The sequence below is a fragment of the Bombina bombina genome, chromosome 5, assembly GCF_027579735.1.
Source record: "Bombina bombina isolate aBomBom1 chromosome 5, aBomBom1.pri, whole genome shotgun sequence".
Taxonomy (NCBI): Eukaryota; Metazoa; Chordata; class Amphibia; order Anura; family Bombinatoridae; genus Bombina; species Bombina bombina.
This window is the reverse complement of record NC_069503.1, coordinates 338,598,267-338,614,374: the sequence shown is the minus strand read 5'-3', so window position 1 is coordinate 338,614,374 and position 16,108 is coordinate 338,598,267. Positions and strand designations below refer to the sequence as shown.

General features: G+C 35.3%; 1 protein-coding gene across 1 annotated transcript in view; it reads right to left on the bottom strand.

The window, feature by feature from the left end:
* LOC128661474 (ATP-dependent translocase ABCB1-like) overlaps window positions 1-16,108 on the bottom strand; it is a 261,506-nt gene that overhangs the window by 131,814 nt on the left and 113,584 nt on the right. The window contains exons 9-15 of the mRNA XM_053715723.1: window positions 15,130-15,307; window positions 7,606-7,719; window positions 7,269-7,379; window positions 6,869-6,994; window positions 6,242-6,445; window positions 5,863-6,033; window positions 5,307-5,468 (exon numbers count right to left, since the gene is read on the bottom strand). Coding sequence (XP_053571698.1) covers window positions 5,307-5,468; window positions 5,863-6,033; window positions 6,242-6,445; window positions 6,869-6,994; window positions 7,269-7,379; window positions 7,606-7,719; window positions 15,130-15,307 — 1,066 coding nt within the window. The remainder of the gene's footprint in view (window positions 1-5,306; window positions 5,469-5,862; window positions 6,034-6,241; window positions 6,446-6,868; window positions 6,995-7,268; window positions 7,380-7,605; window positions 7,720-15,129; window positions 15,308-16,108) is intronic.

Below are 16,108 nucleotides of genomic sequence, written 5' to 3'. Positions count from 1 at the left end.
CTGTGCTATCTTCATGGCTCTTCAGGTGTGGCCTCTGTTGAAGAGAGAACCGTTCATTTTTTTTCAGACAGACAATATCACAATAGTGGCATATGTCAATCATCAGGGTGGGACTTGCAGTCCCCAAGCCATGAAAGAAGTATCTTGGATACTTGCTTGGGTGGAATCTAGCTCCTGTCTAATTTCCGTGGTTCATATCGAAGGTATAGACAATTGGGAAGCGGATTATCTGAGCCGTCAGATTTTACATCTAGGGGAGTGGTCGCTCCATCCAGATGTGCTTTCTCAGATTTTTCTGATGTGGGGTCTTCCAGAAATAGATCTGATGGCTTCCCATCTAAACAAGAAACTTGCAAGGTACCTGTCCAGGTCCAGGGATCCTAAGGCGGAAGCAGTGGATGCGTTAGCTGTTCCTTGGTGTTACTAACCTGCTTATATATTCCCGCCTCTAGTTCTTCTTCCAAAAGTGATTTCCAAAATCATCATGGGACAATCGCTTGTGTTGCTGGTAGCTCCAGCATGGCCTCACAGGTTTTGGTATGCGGATCTTGTTCAGATGTCCAGCTGCCAACCTTTGCCACTTCCATTAAGGCTAGACCTTCTGTCTCAAGGTCCATTTTTCCATCAGGATCTCAAATCATTAAATTTGAAGGTATGGAAATTGAACGCCTAGTGCTTAGTCATAGAGGTTTCTCTGACTCAGTGATTAATACTATGGTACAGGCTCTAAAATCTGTTTCTAGGAAGATGTATTATCGAGTTTGGAATACTTACATTTCATGGTGTTCTTCTCATAAATTCTCCTGGCATTCATGTAAAATTCCTAGAATGTTACAGTTTCTTCAGGATGGTTTGGATAAAGGTTTGTCTGCAAGTTCCTTAAAGGGGAAAATCTCTGCTCTTTCTATTTTATTTCACAGAAAGATTGCTAAGCTTCCTGATGTTCACTGTTTTGTACAGACTTTGGTCCATATCAAGCCTGTCATTAAATCAATCTCTCCTCCTTGGAGTCTTAATTTGGTTTTACAGGCTCCTCCTTTTGAGCCTATGCATTCTTTGGACATTAAACTACTTTCTTGGAAAGTGTTGTTCCTTTTGGCCATATCTTCTGCTAGAAGAGTTTCTGAATTATCTGCTCTTTCTTGTGAATCTCTTTTTATTATTTTCCATCAGGATAAGGCAGTTTTGCGGACTTCATTTAAATTCTTACTTAAAGGGCCACTGTAAGGAAATATTTTCTATGCCTGTTACTAACTAACTACCCCAAATACGCTTTTTATCGATATCATTTCATTAACATATCTCTACCGTATATCAGAAATCTTGTCTGCAAATGTAATTGTTTTTCAAACCCACTCCGTGGGTATCCTTTGCTCTGTACCAATCCGTTTACAATACCTAGGTTTCAAAATGGCGCTTTAAACACAAAGTTATTGGTTTAAGTATTTTGAACAAGCAGTGATGAAAATAGTGGGCAGGATAACTTGACATCATCGGCGAATAAAATATATAACTTTTAGAACGTTATGAAACTTCGTTTTGGAGAAAATATAGGTCAGTAGGTTTTAATTAATGTTTATTAACTTTAATATGTTAGTTGTTTAGCTACAAAATTATAACAGAAAGTAATCCTTTAAGGTTGTAAATTCTAAGAACATCAATAGAGAAATTGTGGTCCCTTCTTTGTGTCCTAATCCTATGAATTCTTTGGAGAAATCCTTGCATTCTTTGGATGTGGTAAGAGCTTTGAAATATTATGTTGAAGCTACTAAAGATTTCAGGAAGACTTCTAGTCTATTTGTTATCTTTTCTGGTTCTAGGAAAGGTCAGAAGGCTTCTGCCATTTCCTTGGCATCTTGGTTAAAGCTTTTGATTCATCAGGCTTATTTGAAGTCAGGTCAGACCCCGCCTCATAATTACAGCTCATTCTACTAGATCGGTCTCCACATTGTGGGCTTTTAAGAATGAAGCTTCATTTGATCCGATTTGCAAAGCAGCAACTTGGTCTTCTTTGCATACATTTACTAAATTCTACCGTTTTGATGTATTTGCTTCTTTGGAAGCAGTTTTTGGTAGAAAAGTTCTTCAGGCAGCTGTTTCAGTTTGATTCCTCTGCTTATGTTTTAAGTTTTTTTCTTTTCATTTTTTTGGTTGTGGATTTAATTTTCTCAGTGGAAAATGGCTGTTATTTTATCCCTCCCTCTCTAGTGACTCTTGTGTGGAGTTCCACATCTTGGGTATTTCTATCCCATACATCACTAGCTCATGGACTCTTGCCAATTACATGAAAGAAAACATAATTTATGTAAGAACTTACCTGATAAATTAATTTCTTTCATATTGGCAAGAGTCCATGAGACCCACCATTTTTATAGTGGTTATGATTTTTTTTGTATGAAGCACAATTATTTCCAAATTCCTTTGTTGATGCTTTTTACTCCTTTCTTTTTTACCCCACTACTTGGCTATTCGTTAAACTGAATTGTGGATGTGGTTAGGGGTGTATTTATAGGCATTTTGAGGTTTGGGAAACTTTGCCCCTCCTGGTAGGATTGTACTTCCCATACGTCACTAGCTCATGGATTCTTGCCAATATGAAAGAAATTAATTTATCAGGTAAGTTCTTACATAAATTATGTTTTTTTAGAATCTTATGAGGGATTTTGCAGTGCTTGAAGATCATTTTATATCATCTCATCTCAGCAGAAAGCTTTATATCAACAGGCCCCTGGAGCTAACTTTTACTTTATGTTTAACCCCTGCAATCAACTGTGCAATGATAAAATGTTCAAAGACATTAGTGTATATTATTTTTGTTGTTGCTTTTTTATTCCCCTTAAAATATGCATTTGTTAAAACATTGAAAGAAAATGGTCCACATAAGAACAAAACAGTAAAGTCAGAATTAAAACGTTCATGATTAAAACAGATAGTTCAATTTTAAACAACTTTACAATTTACTTTTATTATCTTATTTGCTTTATTTCAATAGGTATCCTTTGTTGAAAAGTATACCTAGGTAGCCTCAGGAACAGCAATACACTACTACTAAAAGTGGTGGCTATGCCCATATGCCTCTTCTCAATGGTTTACCCAATGTGTTCAACTAGATCCTAGTAATGCTGCACCTTCAACAATGGATACCAAGAAAATGAAGCAAACTTGATAAGAGAAGTAAATTGGAAAGTTGTTTAAGATTGTATGCTTCATCTGAATTATAAAAGAAAAATGCTGTTTTTTTGCTCCTTTAACTTGCACTTTTTGGTTCCCACTAAATAAATTCTTGATATAAAATGTGTAATCCGATACCTTTGTGTTAAATAATATATATAGTATTGATGATAGTCTTACTTCTATTAGTGTCATTCACTCTGTATCAGTGTCATTTACAAACTTAAAGCTTTTATGTTTCATGAGTTGTTATTCTCAATAAATAACTAATCCGATGCAATGTTTGAATTTACATAACCTTTTAGGAATTAAATTACTTCAACTGGAAAAAAAAAAGCTTATGGTTGCTGGTGATCGTATTTACTATAAAAATTACTTTACATCTAAAATGACTTGAAACTACCTATCTGAATGGGGGGAGCACATTTCTTTCAAATGAGGGGTGTAATGATACATTTCTGTTTGGGAGGGAGTGATAAGTGTTTTTTTTTATGTTGCCAGACCCCCTAAGCTGGGCCAATGATCTGATATATTTGTCATTTGTCACCTGACAGCTGGATTGACACGGGTCCAGTAAAATTAATTAAGATAATTACCTTTTTGTACATAAAGGGTCAATCATCCCTCATAGTATTGTAAGAGTAAAAGACTGATTATATCACAGGCTATCATTGTGTTTTATATACACATTACATGATCAGTATACATATTACTTCGAAACATGTGACCCTTCTTTTAATTGAATGATCACTTGCCCATATTATTGCTTATATAGGGGTGACAGGCTCCATTTTAGAGTGAGCTCTGAACACACTAATGTGTGGCAATCATCTGAGGGGCATGAACTCCTCATTTGAAGAAGGGTAATGATTTTTCACCTCAGTTAGGTATATGTCTACATCAGTGGGATATTTTCTGTAACAGATTCCTTCACCTCCCTAAGCTGCCTAGATCTTATGTTAAAATATGCATTGATTCAATAAATCTCCATTGTCTATCCAGGCTTTATCGAATGGACACACTGTAGAACAACATTGAAACTATTGACCATAAAGAGACCAAATAAGTATATGGGAATCATTCCAACTAATGTTTAACATTGCTCTATGTCTTGCAAAATAAACCATCTTCCTATGGACTTTCAGTTCCCCTCTACTACAATATGCTTTATTTTTATTATGACCAGATAAATTAACAATATAGTTGCTGGCTTTATCTGTCTTTTCATGAAGTTCATAAAAATATTGTTCTCACCAGGAGAAGAAATGTCATATAACAGATAATTTACAAATTGGAGAACATAGGAAAACTGCAGTTAGAATATAAACAAATTATTTCTTAATTTTGTTTTATATTTCTAAATAATGAAAATACTGTCCAAAATCTTGTTTACTTATGAAAATACTCGTTTACAAACATTGAGTAATTGTCATAAATTAGATATTTTCACATTTATTTTGTTATGTGTACAGATTATCAATGGTGTTTCCAAACTTGTTATATAAATTTATCAGTTTATATAGATGGGGTGGGTTGGGATTTTTCTACCTTAAATAACCACTATTTACAGTAGAATTGACAAAATAAACAATAATAAGTAGAATATTTTCTATCAAATGTTAAAGTGAATCCATTGTTTTCTTCCCTGTATCATGTGATTGCCATTAGTCAATCACATAATGCATATACGTATATACTGTGCACTTTTGCACATGCTCAGTAGGAGCTGGAGTCTCAGAAAGTGTGCATACAAAAGTAATGTGCACATTGTGATAATGGAAATATAATGGAAAGTTTTTAAATTGCATGCTTTATCTGAATCACGAAATTTTAATTTTGACCTTAATGTCCCTTTAAATTGCCCCAAAACTAGGAATTTTCAAGACTGGTTTTCATTCGAATAGTTTGAAAAGTAGAAGCTATCTTGTGAAAAGAAAAAAACATTTTTTTGCAAATAATTACAAATAATCTCAGCATGTGGCATTTTCCATCTTACTCTTATACCAAATCTAGATACCCTCTACAATTTCCCAAACAAAATCCTTCATTAATTTAAGTGAAAACATACATATTTTATGCAATAAAAAGATTTAACATTTGAATAATAATCAGTTTTACTGTTTGTTTACCATTACCTGCTGCATCACAAGACTATAGTAAATCCCTTGCTTATTCATAAGCTCATCATGCGATCCTTCCTCTGCAAGAATTCCATCCTGAACACCAGCAATGACATCTGCTGTTCTTATTGTAGAAAGTCTATGAGCTACTACAATAGTGGTACGGCCTGTTCTTGCCTTGAGAAAGAAAAGAAAACACAATCAAATAGGCATATTCAACACTATCTCCAATTAACAGTTGAGCAATTAGTTTCTAGGCAGAACACAGCAATGACAAGTCCCCCAGAAAATAATTATCACCCTTACATGTATAATAATAAGTGTTAGATAAAAAGTTACTGCTTAATATGTATGTATAAGGGATGTAATTTATGGCCTCTCACTATTTATTTTATAGTACAAGAAGGGAGGGTTATTGTATATTTTCTTGTCCTTTTCCACCTATCTCTTACTGTTCATTTGCATCAAACAATATCATTTAGACTAATAAACTAATAAAAGTCAGTATTATAAAAATCCTAGACTAGTTTTCATGCCAGATTATCAAAACATTTTATAAAACAATTTTCACCTTATCTAGGGCAGCTTGAACTATGGCTTCACTTTGTGTATCCAGAGCTGATGTTGCTTCATCAAGGAGAAGAATCTTTGGATTCCGTACAAGGGCTCGGGCTATGGCTATCCTCTGCTTTTGACCTCCACTTAGCTGAGCTCCTCGTTCTCCTACCATTGTGTTAAATTGCTGAATAGAAAATATTACATAAAAAAATATATATCCTACCATTGTGTTAAATTCCAGAATATAATTTAAAAAACAAACAAACAAGTATATACTATATATATATATATATATATATATATATATATATATATATATATATATATATATATATATATACATGGTGTTCTTTTCATATTAGCTATTTCAAATTATATTAAAAGCTACTTGCATCAGGAAGTTTTGATATGAAATCAAAGGCATTGGCTTCTTTTGATGCTTGTTCAATTTCTTCATCAGTTACATCCTCTCTTCCATAGCGGATATTTTCACTAATTGTTGTCCCAAACAAAACTGGTTCTTGACTAACCACACCAATATTTTCTCTCAACCATTTTACGTTGAGTGTACGCAAATCATGGCCATCCAACATAATCTAAACAAGTAGATTGAAATAGAAAATAACGCAATGAAAACAAAATCCTTCAATAATCTAGATGGCAGCATGTGATAAAAAATATAATGTACAATACTTTTTATTTCAGTGTTTTATTAATATGCTTATAATGAATTATTTTGACAAGTTTGATAAAACCATTGCAAGCTGAATAAAATAACAGTGGGTGAATTCTAGCAAAAATAATTTGTTGGAGGTTCACATTTAATATCAAGATTAACCTTTTTGTCTAATGTGTTCTCTATCTCCCTTTTTTCACTCTTCTTATTCCAGGTTCTTTGTTTTGTCTTTCACTCTCACCTTGTCTCCCTATACACCTCTTAGATATGACAGTGGTTACCCAGATCAGAAATTTTATTAAAATAAACTTGTAGTTAAAATACCTTGCATAAAAAATCCTACCTCCCCACAAAGTGGATCATAGAACCTCTGGAGTAATTGAATTGTAGTACTCTTTCCACATCCACTCATGCCAACAAGTGCTATAGTCTTTCCAGCTTCTACCTTCAAGTTCAGACCATTTAAAACCTAAAAATATAATTATTATTGTTGATTTTGGTTATTTATAAAGCACCAACAATTTATGCAGTTATATACAAATATGCATTACATTTATAAGGGCGCAAACAGTACAAGAGCTAACATGACAGGCTATACAAAGGTACATTACATACATTACTCAAACTTCCATAACAAATAATATAAAAAGTCCCTTAGAACACTTACATTTACATTTTTCACAAAACCAGATGCTATTTAAATTACATTTATTTTTCTTTATAAAAATACAGAAAATACATACAGTTATATCTGGGCGACTGGGGTATGCAAAGTGGATGTTTTTAAATTCTATGTGTCCAATTAATCTGTTCGGCTTGTGTCCTTTCCTTGAACTGCTATCTATTGGACGAGACTGGAAGCATAAAATTACAAATTAAGTGAGATAATAATCACTTTGGGAGATATATTCCATATATTTACTAATCTTCAGTTAAATAATTCTTTATAACATTACTAATAATGGACTAATATTTTTTCCATGCCTAATTACATCATTCTTATTTATAGGCTTACTAATTATAACATTACAGAACAGCTTATTCATGCGCACTGTGTAATTATAAGCTGGGACCATTTACCTTCATTATGATTTTGTATACTTCAAAGGCAGCTCCTCTAGCAATGGCAATGCTTTCAATATTTGGGGAAGCTTGGCCAACTGAGAATGTGCCGACCAACACAGCAAAAAACACCTGAAAAGGTAAGAACCCCAAGTTATTGTATTGCTTTTAATTTATTATTTTTCACTATTTCTCACAGGAACCAGTCAGATACTTTGCATTTAGTACCCTTACTTATGCATACTTCTCAAGATATTCTGGAGACTTTTCAGGAACGGAATGATAGGGGGACTTGTGGGCAATGCCCATTTGTGTCTTTTTGGGTAAACATGGCAGAAAGGTTGTGACAAGTTGTGTCCTGGGTGGGGTTAAGCAGAGTCAGCATTTTCTGGATAGAGCCAGAAAACAACTCTGGATATGTTGGTATCAAATTCACCAGGACTAGGAGTATAATGCTGGCTCAACTCAAAGGAATAAACAGGTGGCATAGTTACAAAAAATATTTTTATAAATTGTATAAAACTCATAACAGCAGGGAAAAAAAACTTTGTTTGCAAGCAAAGAAGGAAACAAGGGCATCCGGGGAAAGCTGAGTGTGAGCAGACGTCCCAACCATCGACTCCAGCAAGATCCAGGGCAGTTGATGTGTGTACTAATGGCATTCTAAGCCAACAAAAACAAATCATGCCTTGTTCTAGTTATTAGTTTATGATTTAGCAATCTAACAGCTGTGACAAGTTAAACACTTCATTTTGGCTCGATTTGCATAGAATATATTGGCTGATCCGATGGCTTTTATTTTTGCCCATGCTCAGTTTACATGTTAAAGGGATAGTCTAGTCAAAATTAAACTTTCACGATTCAGATAGGGTATGCGATTTTAAACAACTTTCCAGTTGACTTTTATCATTAAATTTGCTTTGTTCCCTTGGTGGTATTTTTGAAAAGCTAAACCTAGCTAGGCTCAAACTGATTTCTAAACCATTGAAAACGGTTCACATGTGTCATATAGATAACAGTGTGCTCACTCCGTGGAGTTATTTAGGAGTCTGCACTGATTGGCTAAACTGTATGTCTGTCAAAAGCACTGAGATAAAGGGGCAGACTGCAGAGGCTTAGATACAAGCTAATCAAAGAGGTAAAACATATATTAATATAACAGTGCTGGTAATGCAAAACTGGGGGATGGGTAATAAAGGGATTATCTATCTTTTTAAACAATAAAAATTCTGGTGTAGACTGTCCCTTTAATAAATAACATTTTTCTGGTTTAATACAAAAGTAATTTTGTTCTAATCACATTTTAAACTATTCTATACAAAACTAAAATGTGTTCATCAATGGTCAGTTATGATTGTAACTAAGGGTCTTTATGTTGTATAGTTATAAAAGTAGTTGTTAATTATAAAATTATTAAAAAAAATATAAAATTATTGCACACATTAATTCTTTCATGTAATTGGCAAGAGTCCATGAGCTAGTGACATATGGGATATACATTCTTACCAGGAGGGGCAAAGTTTCCTAAACCTCAAAATGCCTATAAATACACCCCCCACCACACCACAATTCAGTTTTACAAACTTTGCCTCCTATAGAGGTGGTGAAGTAAGTTTGTGCTAGATTTCTACTTTGATATGCGCTTTTCAGCATGCTGAAGCCCGGTTCCTCTCAGAGTGAAGTGAATGACAGAGAGATGTGAAGGGAGTATTACCTTTTGAATACAATGGTCATCCTATCTGGGATCTATTTCTTAGGTTCTCTGTTATTGGTCGTTGAGATTCTTCTCCTACCTCCCTTTTCAGATCGACTATATACTCTTATATACCATTACCTCTACTGATTCTCGTTTCAGTACTGGTTTGGCTATCTACTTTATGTAGATGAGTGTCTTTTGGTAAGTATGTTTCCTTTTATTTATGACACTCTCATCTATGGTTTGGCACTTTATATGTAAAGTTCTAAATATATGTTTTATACTTATATTTGCCATGATTCAGGTTGATCAGTACAGTATATTTCCTTCTTGCAAACTGTCAGTTTCATTTTTGGGAAATGCATAAATAAAAAAATTAAAAAAAATATATATATTTCTTACCTGAAATTTTTCAATTGACTTTCTTCTAAATTGCGGGCTGTTAGGCTTGCGGGAGCGCTAAATGCTATAATTTATTGCGTCATTTTTGGCGCAAGGCTTTTTTGGTGCGAGAATTACGTTTGTTGATGTTATGTCGTAATTTCTGGCATCTTAGTCGGCGCTGAGAGTTTTCACGTAGATGCGTCATCTATGACGCTCGTGTTTGTTGCAGACGTTTTTGGCGCCAGATTTTGACATTATTTAAGTCATTATTTCTTTTTGCTTCTGGTTTCCAGAGGCTTATTCTCTTTGCATTTTTTCCCATTCCTGAATCTGTCAAGGAAATTGATAATTTTGCTTTATATGTTGCTTTTTCTATTACATATTGCAAGATGTCTCATGCTGACCCTGTTTCAGAATCTACTACTGGAATTCTGCTGCCTGATGTTGGTTCTACCAAAGCTAAGTGCATTTGTTGTAAACTTGTGGTAACTGTTCCTCCGGCTATAGTTTGTGTTAGTTGTCATGATGAACTTTCTAAAACAGACAATATTTCCATTAGTAATAATCCATTACCTGTTGTTGTTCCTTCAACATCTAATGTTCAGGATATTCCTGTTAATGTGAGAGAATTTGTTTCTAATTCTATTCAGAAGGCCTTGTCTGTTATACCACCTTCTAATAAACGTAAAAGGTCTTTTAAAACTTCTCATAATTTCAATGAATTTTTAAATGACCGACAGCATTCTGATTTATCTATCTCTGATGAGGATCTCTCTGGTTCAGAAGATTCTGCCTCAGATATTGACACTGACAACTTCATATTTATTTAAAATGGAGTATATTCGTTCTTTATTAAAAGAGGTGTTGATTGCATTAGATATGGAGGAGACTAGTCCTCTTGATGTTAAAACTAGTAATAGTTTAAATTCGGTTTTTAAACCTCATGTAGTTATTCCAGAGGTTTTTCCAGTTCCTGATGCTATTTCAGATGTAATTTCTAGGGAATGGAATAGTGTGGGTACTTTATTTACTCCTTCTTGAAGGTTTAAAAAACTGTACCCTTTGCCAACTGATAGATTGGAGTTTTGGGAAAAGATCCCCAAAGTTGATGGGGCTATCTCTACTCTTGCAAAGCGAACTACTATTCCTACGGCAGATAGTAATTCTTTTAAAGATCCTTTAGATAGGAAGCTTGAATCTTATCTAAGGAAGGCTTATTTATGTGCAGGTCATCTTCTTAGGCCTGCTATTTCTTTGGCTGATGTTGCTGCGGCTTCAACTTTTTGGTTGGAAACTTTAGCGCAACAAGTACCAGATCCTAATGTGTACAGCATTGTTAAGCTTATTCAACATGCTAATAATTTCATTTGTGATGCCATTTTTGATATCGTTAGAATTGATGTCAGGTATATGTCTTTAGCTATTTTAGCTAGAACAGCTTTATGGCTTAAAACTTGGAATGCTGATATGACTTCTAAGTCAACATTGTTATCTCTTTCCTTCCAAGGTAAAAAATTAGGGAGCTTTTTTCCTCAGGATAAAAAGTCTAAGGGTAAATTTAGGGCTCCTAACCGTTTTTGTTCCTTTCGTCAGAATAAGGAACAGAAATCTGACCCTTCCCCTAAAGGAACAGTTTCCAATTGGAAGCCTTCTCCAGTCTGGAATAAATCCAAGCCTTTTAGAAAACCAAAAGCAGCCCCCAAGTCTGCATGAAGGTGCGGCCCTCATTCCAGCGCAGCTGGTAGGGGGCAGACTGAGGTTTTTCAAAGATGTTTGGATCAATTCAATCCAAAATCATTGGATCCAGAACATTGTTTCTCAAGGGTACAGAATAAGTTTCAAGGTAAGACCGCCTGTGAGAAGTTTCTTTCTCTCACGCATTCCAATGAACCCAGTAAAGGCTCAGGCTTTCCTGAAGTGTGTTTCATACCTGGAGTTATTCGGGGTAATTGTGCCAGTTCCCTTTCCGGAACGGGGTCTGGGGTTTTATTCAAATCTGTTCATTGTTCCAAAGTAAGAGGATTCTTTCAGACCTGTTCTGGATCTAAAAATTTTGAATTGTTATGTAAGAATACCAACATTCAAAATGGTGACTATAAGGATATTCTGCCTTTTGTTCAGCAAGGGCATTATATGTCCACAATAGACTTACAGGATGCATATCTTCATATTCCGATTCATCCAGATCTTTATCAGTTCCTGAGATTCCCTTTTCTAGACAAGCATTAACAGTTTGTTGCTCTTCCTTTTGGCCTAGCAACAGCTCCAAGGATCTTTTCAAAGGTTCTCGGTGCCTTACTTTCTGTAATCAGAGAGCGGGGTATTACGGTGTTTCCTTATTTGGACAATAACTTGGTACTTGCTCAGTCTTTACATTCTGCAGAATCTCACACAAATCAACTAGTGTTGTTTCTTCAAAAACATGGTTGGAGGATCAATTTACCAAAAAGTTCCTTGATTCCTCAGACATGGGTAACCTTTTTAGGATTCCAAATAGATTCTGTATCCATGACTTTGTCTCTAACAGACAAAAGATGTCTGAAATTGGTTTCAGCTTGTCGGAACCTTCCGTTTCAATCATTCCCTTCAGTAGCTATGTGCATGGAGGTTTTAGGCCTCATGACTGCAGAATCGGACACGATCCCCTTTGCTCGTTTTCACATGAGACCGCTTCAGCTTTGTATGCTGAGCCAATGGTGCAGGGATTATACAAGGATATCACAATTAATATCCTTAAATCCCAATATTCGACTATTTCTGACTTGGTGGTTAGATCACCATTGTTTAGTTCAGGGGGCTTCTTTTGTTCATCCTACCTGCACTGTGATCACAACAGATGTGAGTCTTTCAGGTTGGGGAGCTGTCTGGGGATCTCAGACAGCGCAGGGGGTTTGGAAATCTCAAGAGGCGAGATTACCAATCAATATTTTGGAACTCCGTGCGATTCTCAGAGTTCTTCAGTTTTGGCCTCTTCTGAAGAAAGAATCGTTTATTTGTTTTCAGACAGACAATGTCACAACCGTGGCGTATGTCAATCATAAAGGTGGGACTTACAGTCCTCTAGCTATGAAAGAAGTATCTCGGATATTTGCAAGTGCGGAATCCAGTTCCTGTCTAATCTCTGCGGTCCATATCTCAGGTATAGACAATTGGGAAGCGGATTATCTCAGTCGCCAGACCTTACATCCGGGAGAATGGTCTCTTCACCCAGATGTGTTTCTTCAGATGATTCAGATGTGGGGGCTTCCAGAAATAGATCTGATGGCTTCTCATCTAAACAGGAAACTTCCCAGGTATCTGTCCAGGTCCAGGGATCCTCAGGCGGAAGCAGTGGATGCGTTGTCACTTCCTTGGAATTACCGACCTGCTTATGTCTTTCCGCCTCTAGTTCTTCTTCAAAGAGTGATTTCCAAAATCATAATGGAGCGTTCATTTGTACTGCTGGTGGCTCCAGCATGGCCACACAGGTTTTGGTATGCGGATCTTGTTCGGATGTCCAGTTGCCAACCTTGGCCACTTCCATTAAGGCCAGACCTTCTATCTCAAGGTCCATTTTTCCATCAGGATCTCAAATCATTAAATTTGAAGGTATGGAGATTGAACGCCTAGTGCTTAGTCATAGAGGTTTCTCTGACTCAGTGATTAATACTATGTTGCAGGCTCGCAAATCTGTGTCTAGAAAGATTTATTATCGAGTTTAGAAGACTTACATTTCATGGTGTTCTTCTCATAAATTATCTTGGCATTCTTTTAGAATTCCTAGGATTTTACAGTTTCTTCAGGATGGTTTGGATAAGGGTTTGTCTGCAAGCTCCTTGAAAGGACTAATCTCTGCTCTTTCTGTTCTGTTTCACAGAAAAATTGCTAATCTTCCTGATATTCATTGTTTTGTTCAGGCTTTGGTTCGTATCAAGCCTGTCATTAAGCCAATTTCTCCTCCTTGGAGTCTTAATTTGGTTTTGAGGGCTTTACAGGCTCCTCCGTTTGAGCCTATGCATTCTTTGGACATTAAATTACTTTCCTGGAAAGTATTGTTCCTTTTGGCCATCTCTTCAGCTAGAAGAGTTTCTGAATTATCTGCTCTTTCTTGTGAGTCTCCTTTTCTGATTTTTCATCAGGATAAGGCGGTTTTGCGGACTTCATTTAAACTTTTTCCTAAAGTTGTGAATTCCAACAACATTAGTAGAGAAATTGTTGTACCTTCGTTGTGTCCTAATCCTAAGAATTCTCTGGAGAGATCTTTACATTCTTTGGATGTGGTAAGAGCTTTGAAATATTATGTTGAAGCTACTAAAGATTTCAGAAAGACTTCTAGTCTATTTGTTATCTTTTCTGGTTCTAGGAAAGGTCAGAAGGCTTCTGCCATTTCTTTGGCATCTTGGTTAAAGCTTTTGATTCATCAGGCTTATTTGGAGTCGGGTAAATCCCCGCCTCAGAGGATTATGGCTCATTCTACAAGGTCAGTTTCTACTTCCTGGGCTTTTAAGAATGAAGCTTCTGTTGATCAGATTTGCAAAGCAGCGACTTGGTCTTCTTTGCATACTTTTACTAAATTCTACCATTTTGATGTTTTCTCTTCTTCAGAAGCAGTTTTTGGTAGAAAAGTACTTCAGGCAGCTGTTTCAGTTTGATTCTTCTGCTTATAATTTCAGTTTTTTTCATTATAAAGATTAAAACTTTTGATTTGGGTTGTGGATTAATTTTTCAGCGGAAGTGGCTGTCTTTATTTTTATCCCTCCCTCTCTAGTGACTTTTGCGTGGAGTTCCACATCTTGGGTATTTGCTATCCCATACGTCACTAGCTCATGGACTCTTGCCAATTACATGAAAGAAAACATAATTTATAAAAGAACTTACCTGATAAATTCATTTATTTCATATCGGCAAGAGTCCATGAGGCCCACTCTTTTCGTGGTGGTTATGATTTTTTTGTATAAAGCACAATTATTCCAATTCCTTGTTGATGCTTTCGGTCCTTTCTTATCACCCCACTTCTTGGCTATTCGTTAAACTGAATTGTGGGTGTGGTGGGGGGTGTATTTATAGGCATTTTGAGGTTTGGGAAACTTTGCCCCTACTGGTAGGAATGTATATCCCATACGTCACTAGCTCATGGACTCTTGCCAATATGAAAGAAATGAATTTATCAGGTAAGTTCTTACATAAATTATGTTTTTTTATTATTGCTTGTTAAATAAAAAGATTGTTATATAAATTCATTAGTTATCATCAATACTAAATCAACTATCTATTAACTCAAATAACCTATGCTGTGTCTTATGGCAAACATCTTCCAAAAGAGCTACATAAATATAAAAGTATTTGGTTTGAGATTTTAAAATATGGAATAATAGGCGCGATTAACAACTGAATGAGCTTCAGTGTGTGATCTAGGTCTGATGATTTTCCACCTGTTTTTATTTTTAGTAAAAATAAAAATGTGCTTTGATGTTTACTCTTACAATTAGGACTTTTCCTATGGTGTAGTTTTCAGGCTCATCCACTGTTAACTTTGTCCCATACCAGAATGCCAGTGCATATGCTCCAAATATTAGGAATTGTGATAATCCCATTGATGTGTTTGTTGTAACTGATTTTTTTATACCAACATTTTGTGCATCATGTAGATTAGCATCATACCTGTAACAAAGGTTTAGTAAATTAGTTTTTCTTTTTTTGCCAATAGATTAAAAACATTTATTAGAATTGTAATAAATCAAATGCAATTCATTAGTATTTTTTCTATTATTCAGATAGAGCAAATAAGTTTAAACAACTTTCCAATTTTCTCCCATTAACAAATTTGATTCATTCTCTTGGTATCCTTTCTTGAATGAGCAGCAATGCACTATTGGGAGCTGGATAAACACATTAACAGAGCCAAATACAAGAGACATATATGTGCAGACACCAATCAGCAGCTAGCTCCCAGTAGTACTTTGCTAGTCCTAAGCATACCTAGGTATAATTTTCAACAAAGGATGCCAAGAGAATATTAGATAACAGAAGTAAATGGGAAAGTTGTTTAAAATTGTATTCACTATCTGAATCATGAAATATAAATTAGGGTTTAATTTCCCTTTTGGTTAAATATAGCAGTTTTTTTATTGAAAGGTGGTTCTCTCACTATTTGTCTGTTTTATCATAATAGTTAATACTAAAGATGAAATTATATCTATCTAATTACTGAAAGAGCAGACAGAGCAAGGAATCCCTGGCTCTTAATTCAAAGAGCAAGTGATCTCAGGTTCCTATTGATCAAAGGCCCTACTCCATAGTCCAGGCGATCTCTAAATCCCATAGCTAAATGTCATATTAGATTTTTACACACAATTTAAGGTATTATTAAGTATAAAACAAGAGTTAAAGTAATGGTACAAAGCGCTTCTCTGCCCATTATCAATGCTTAACATGAGTAACCATAAGGATGCACTATGTAAA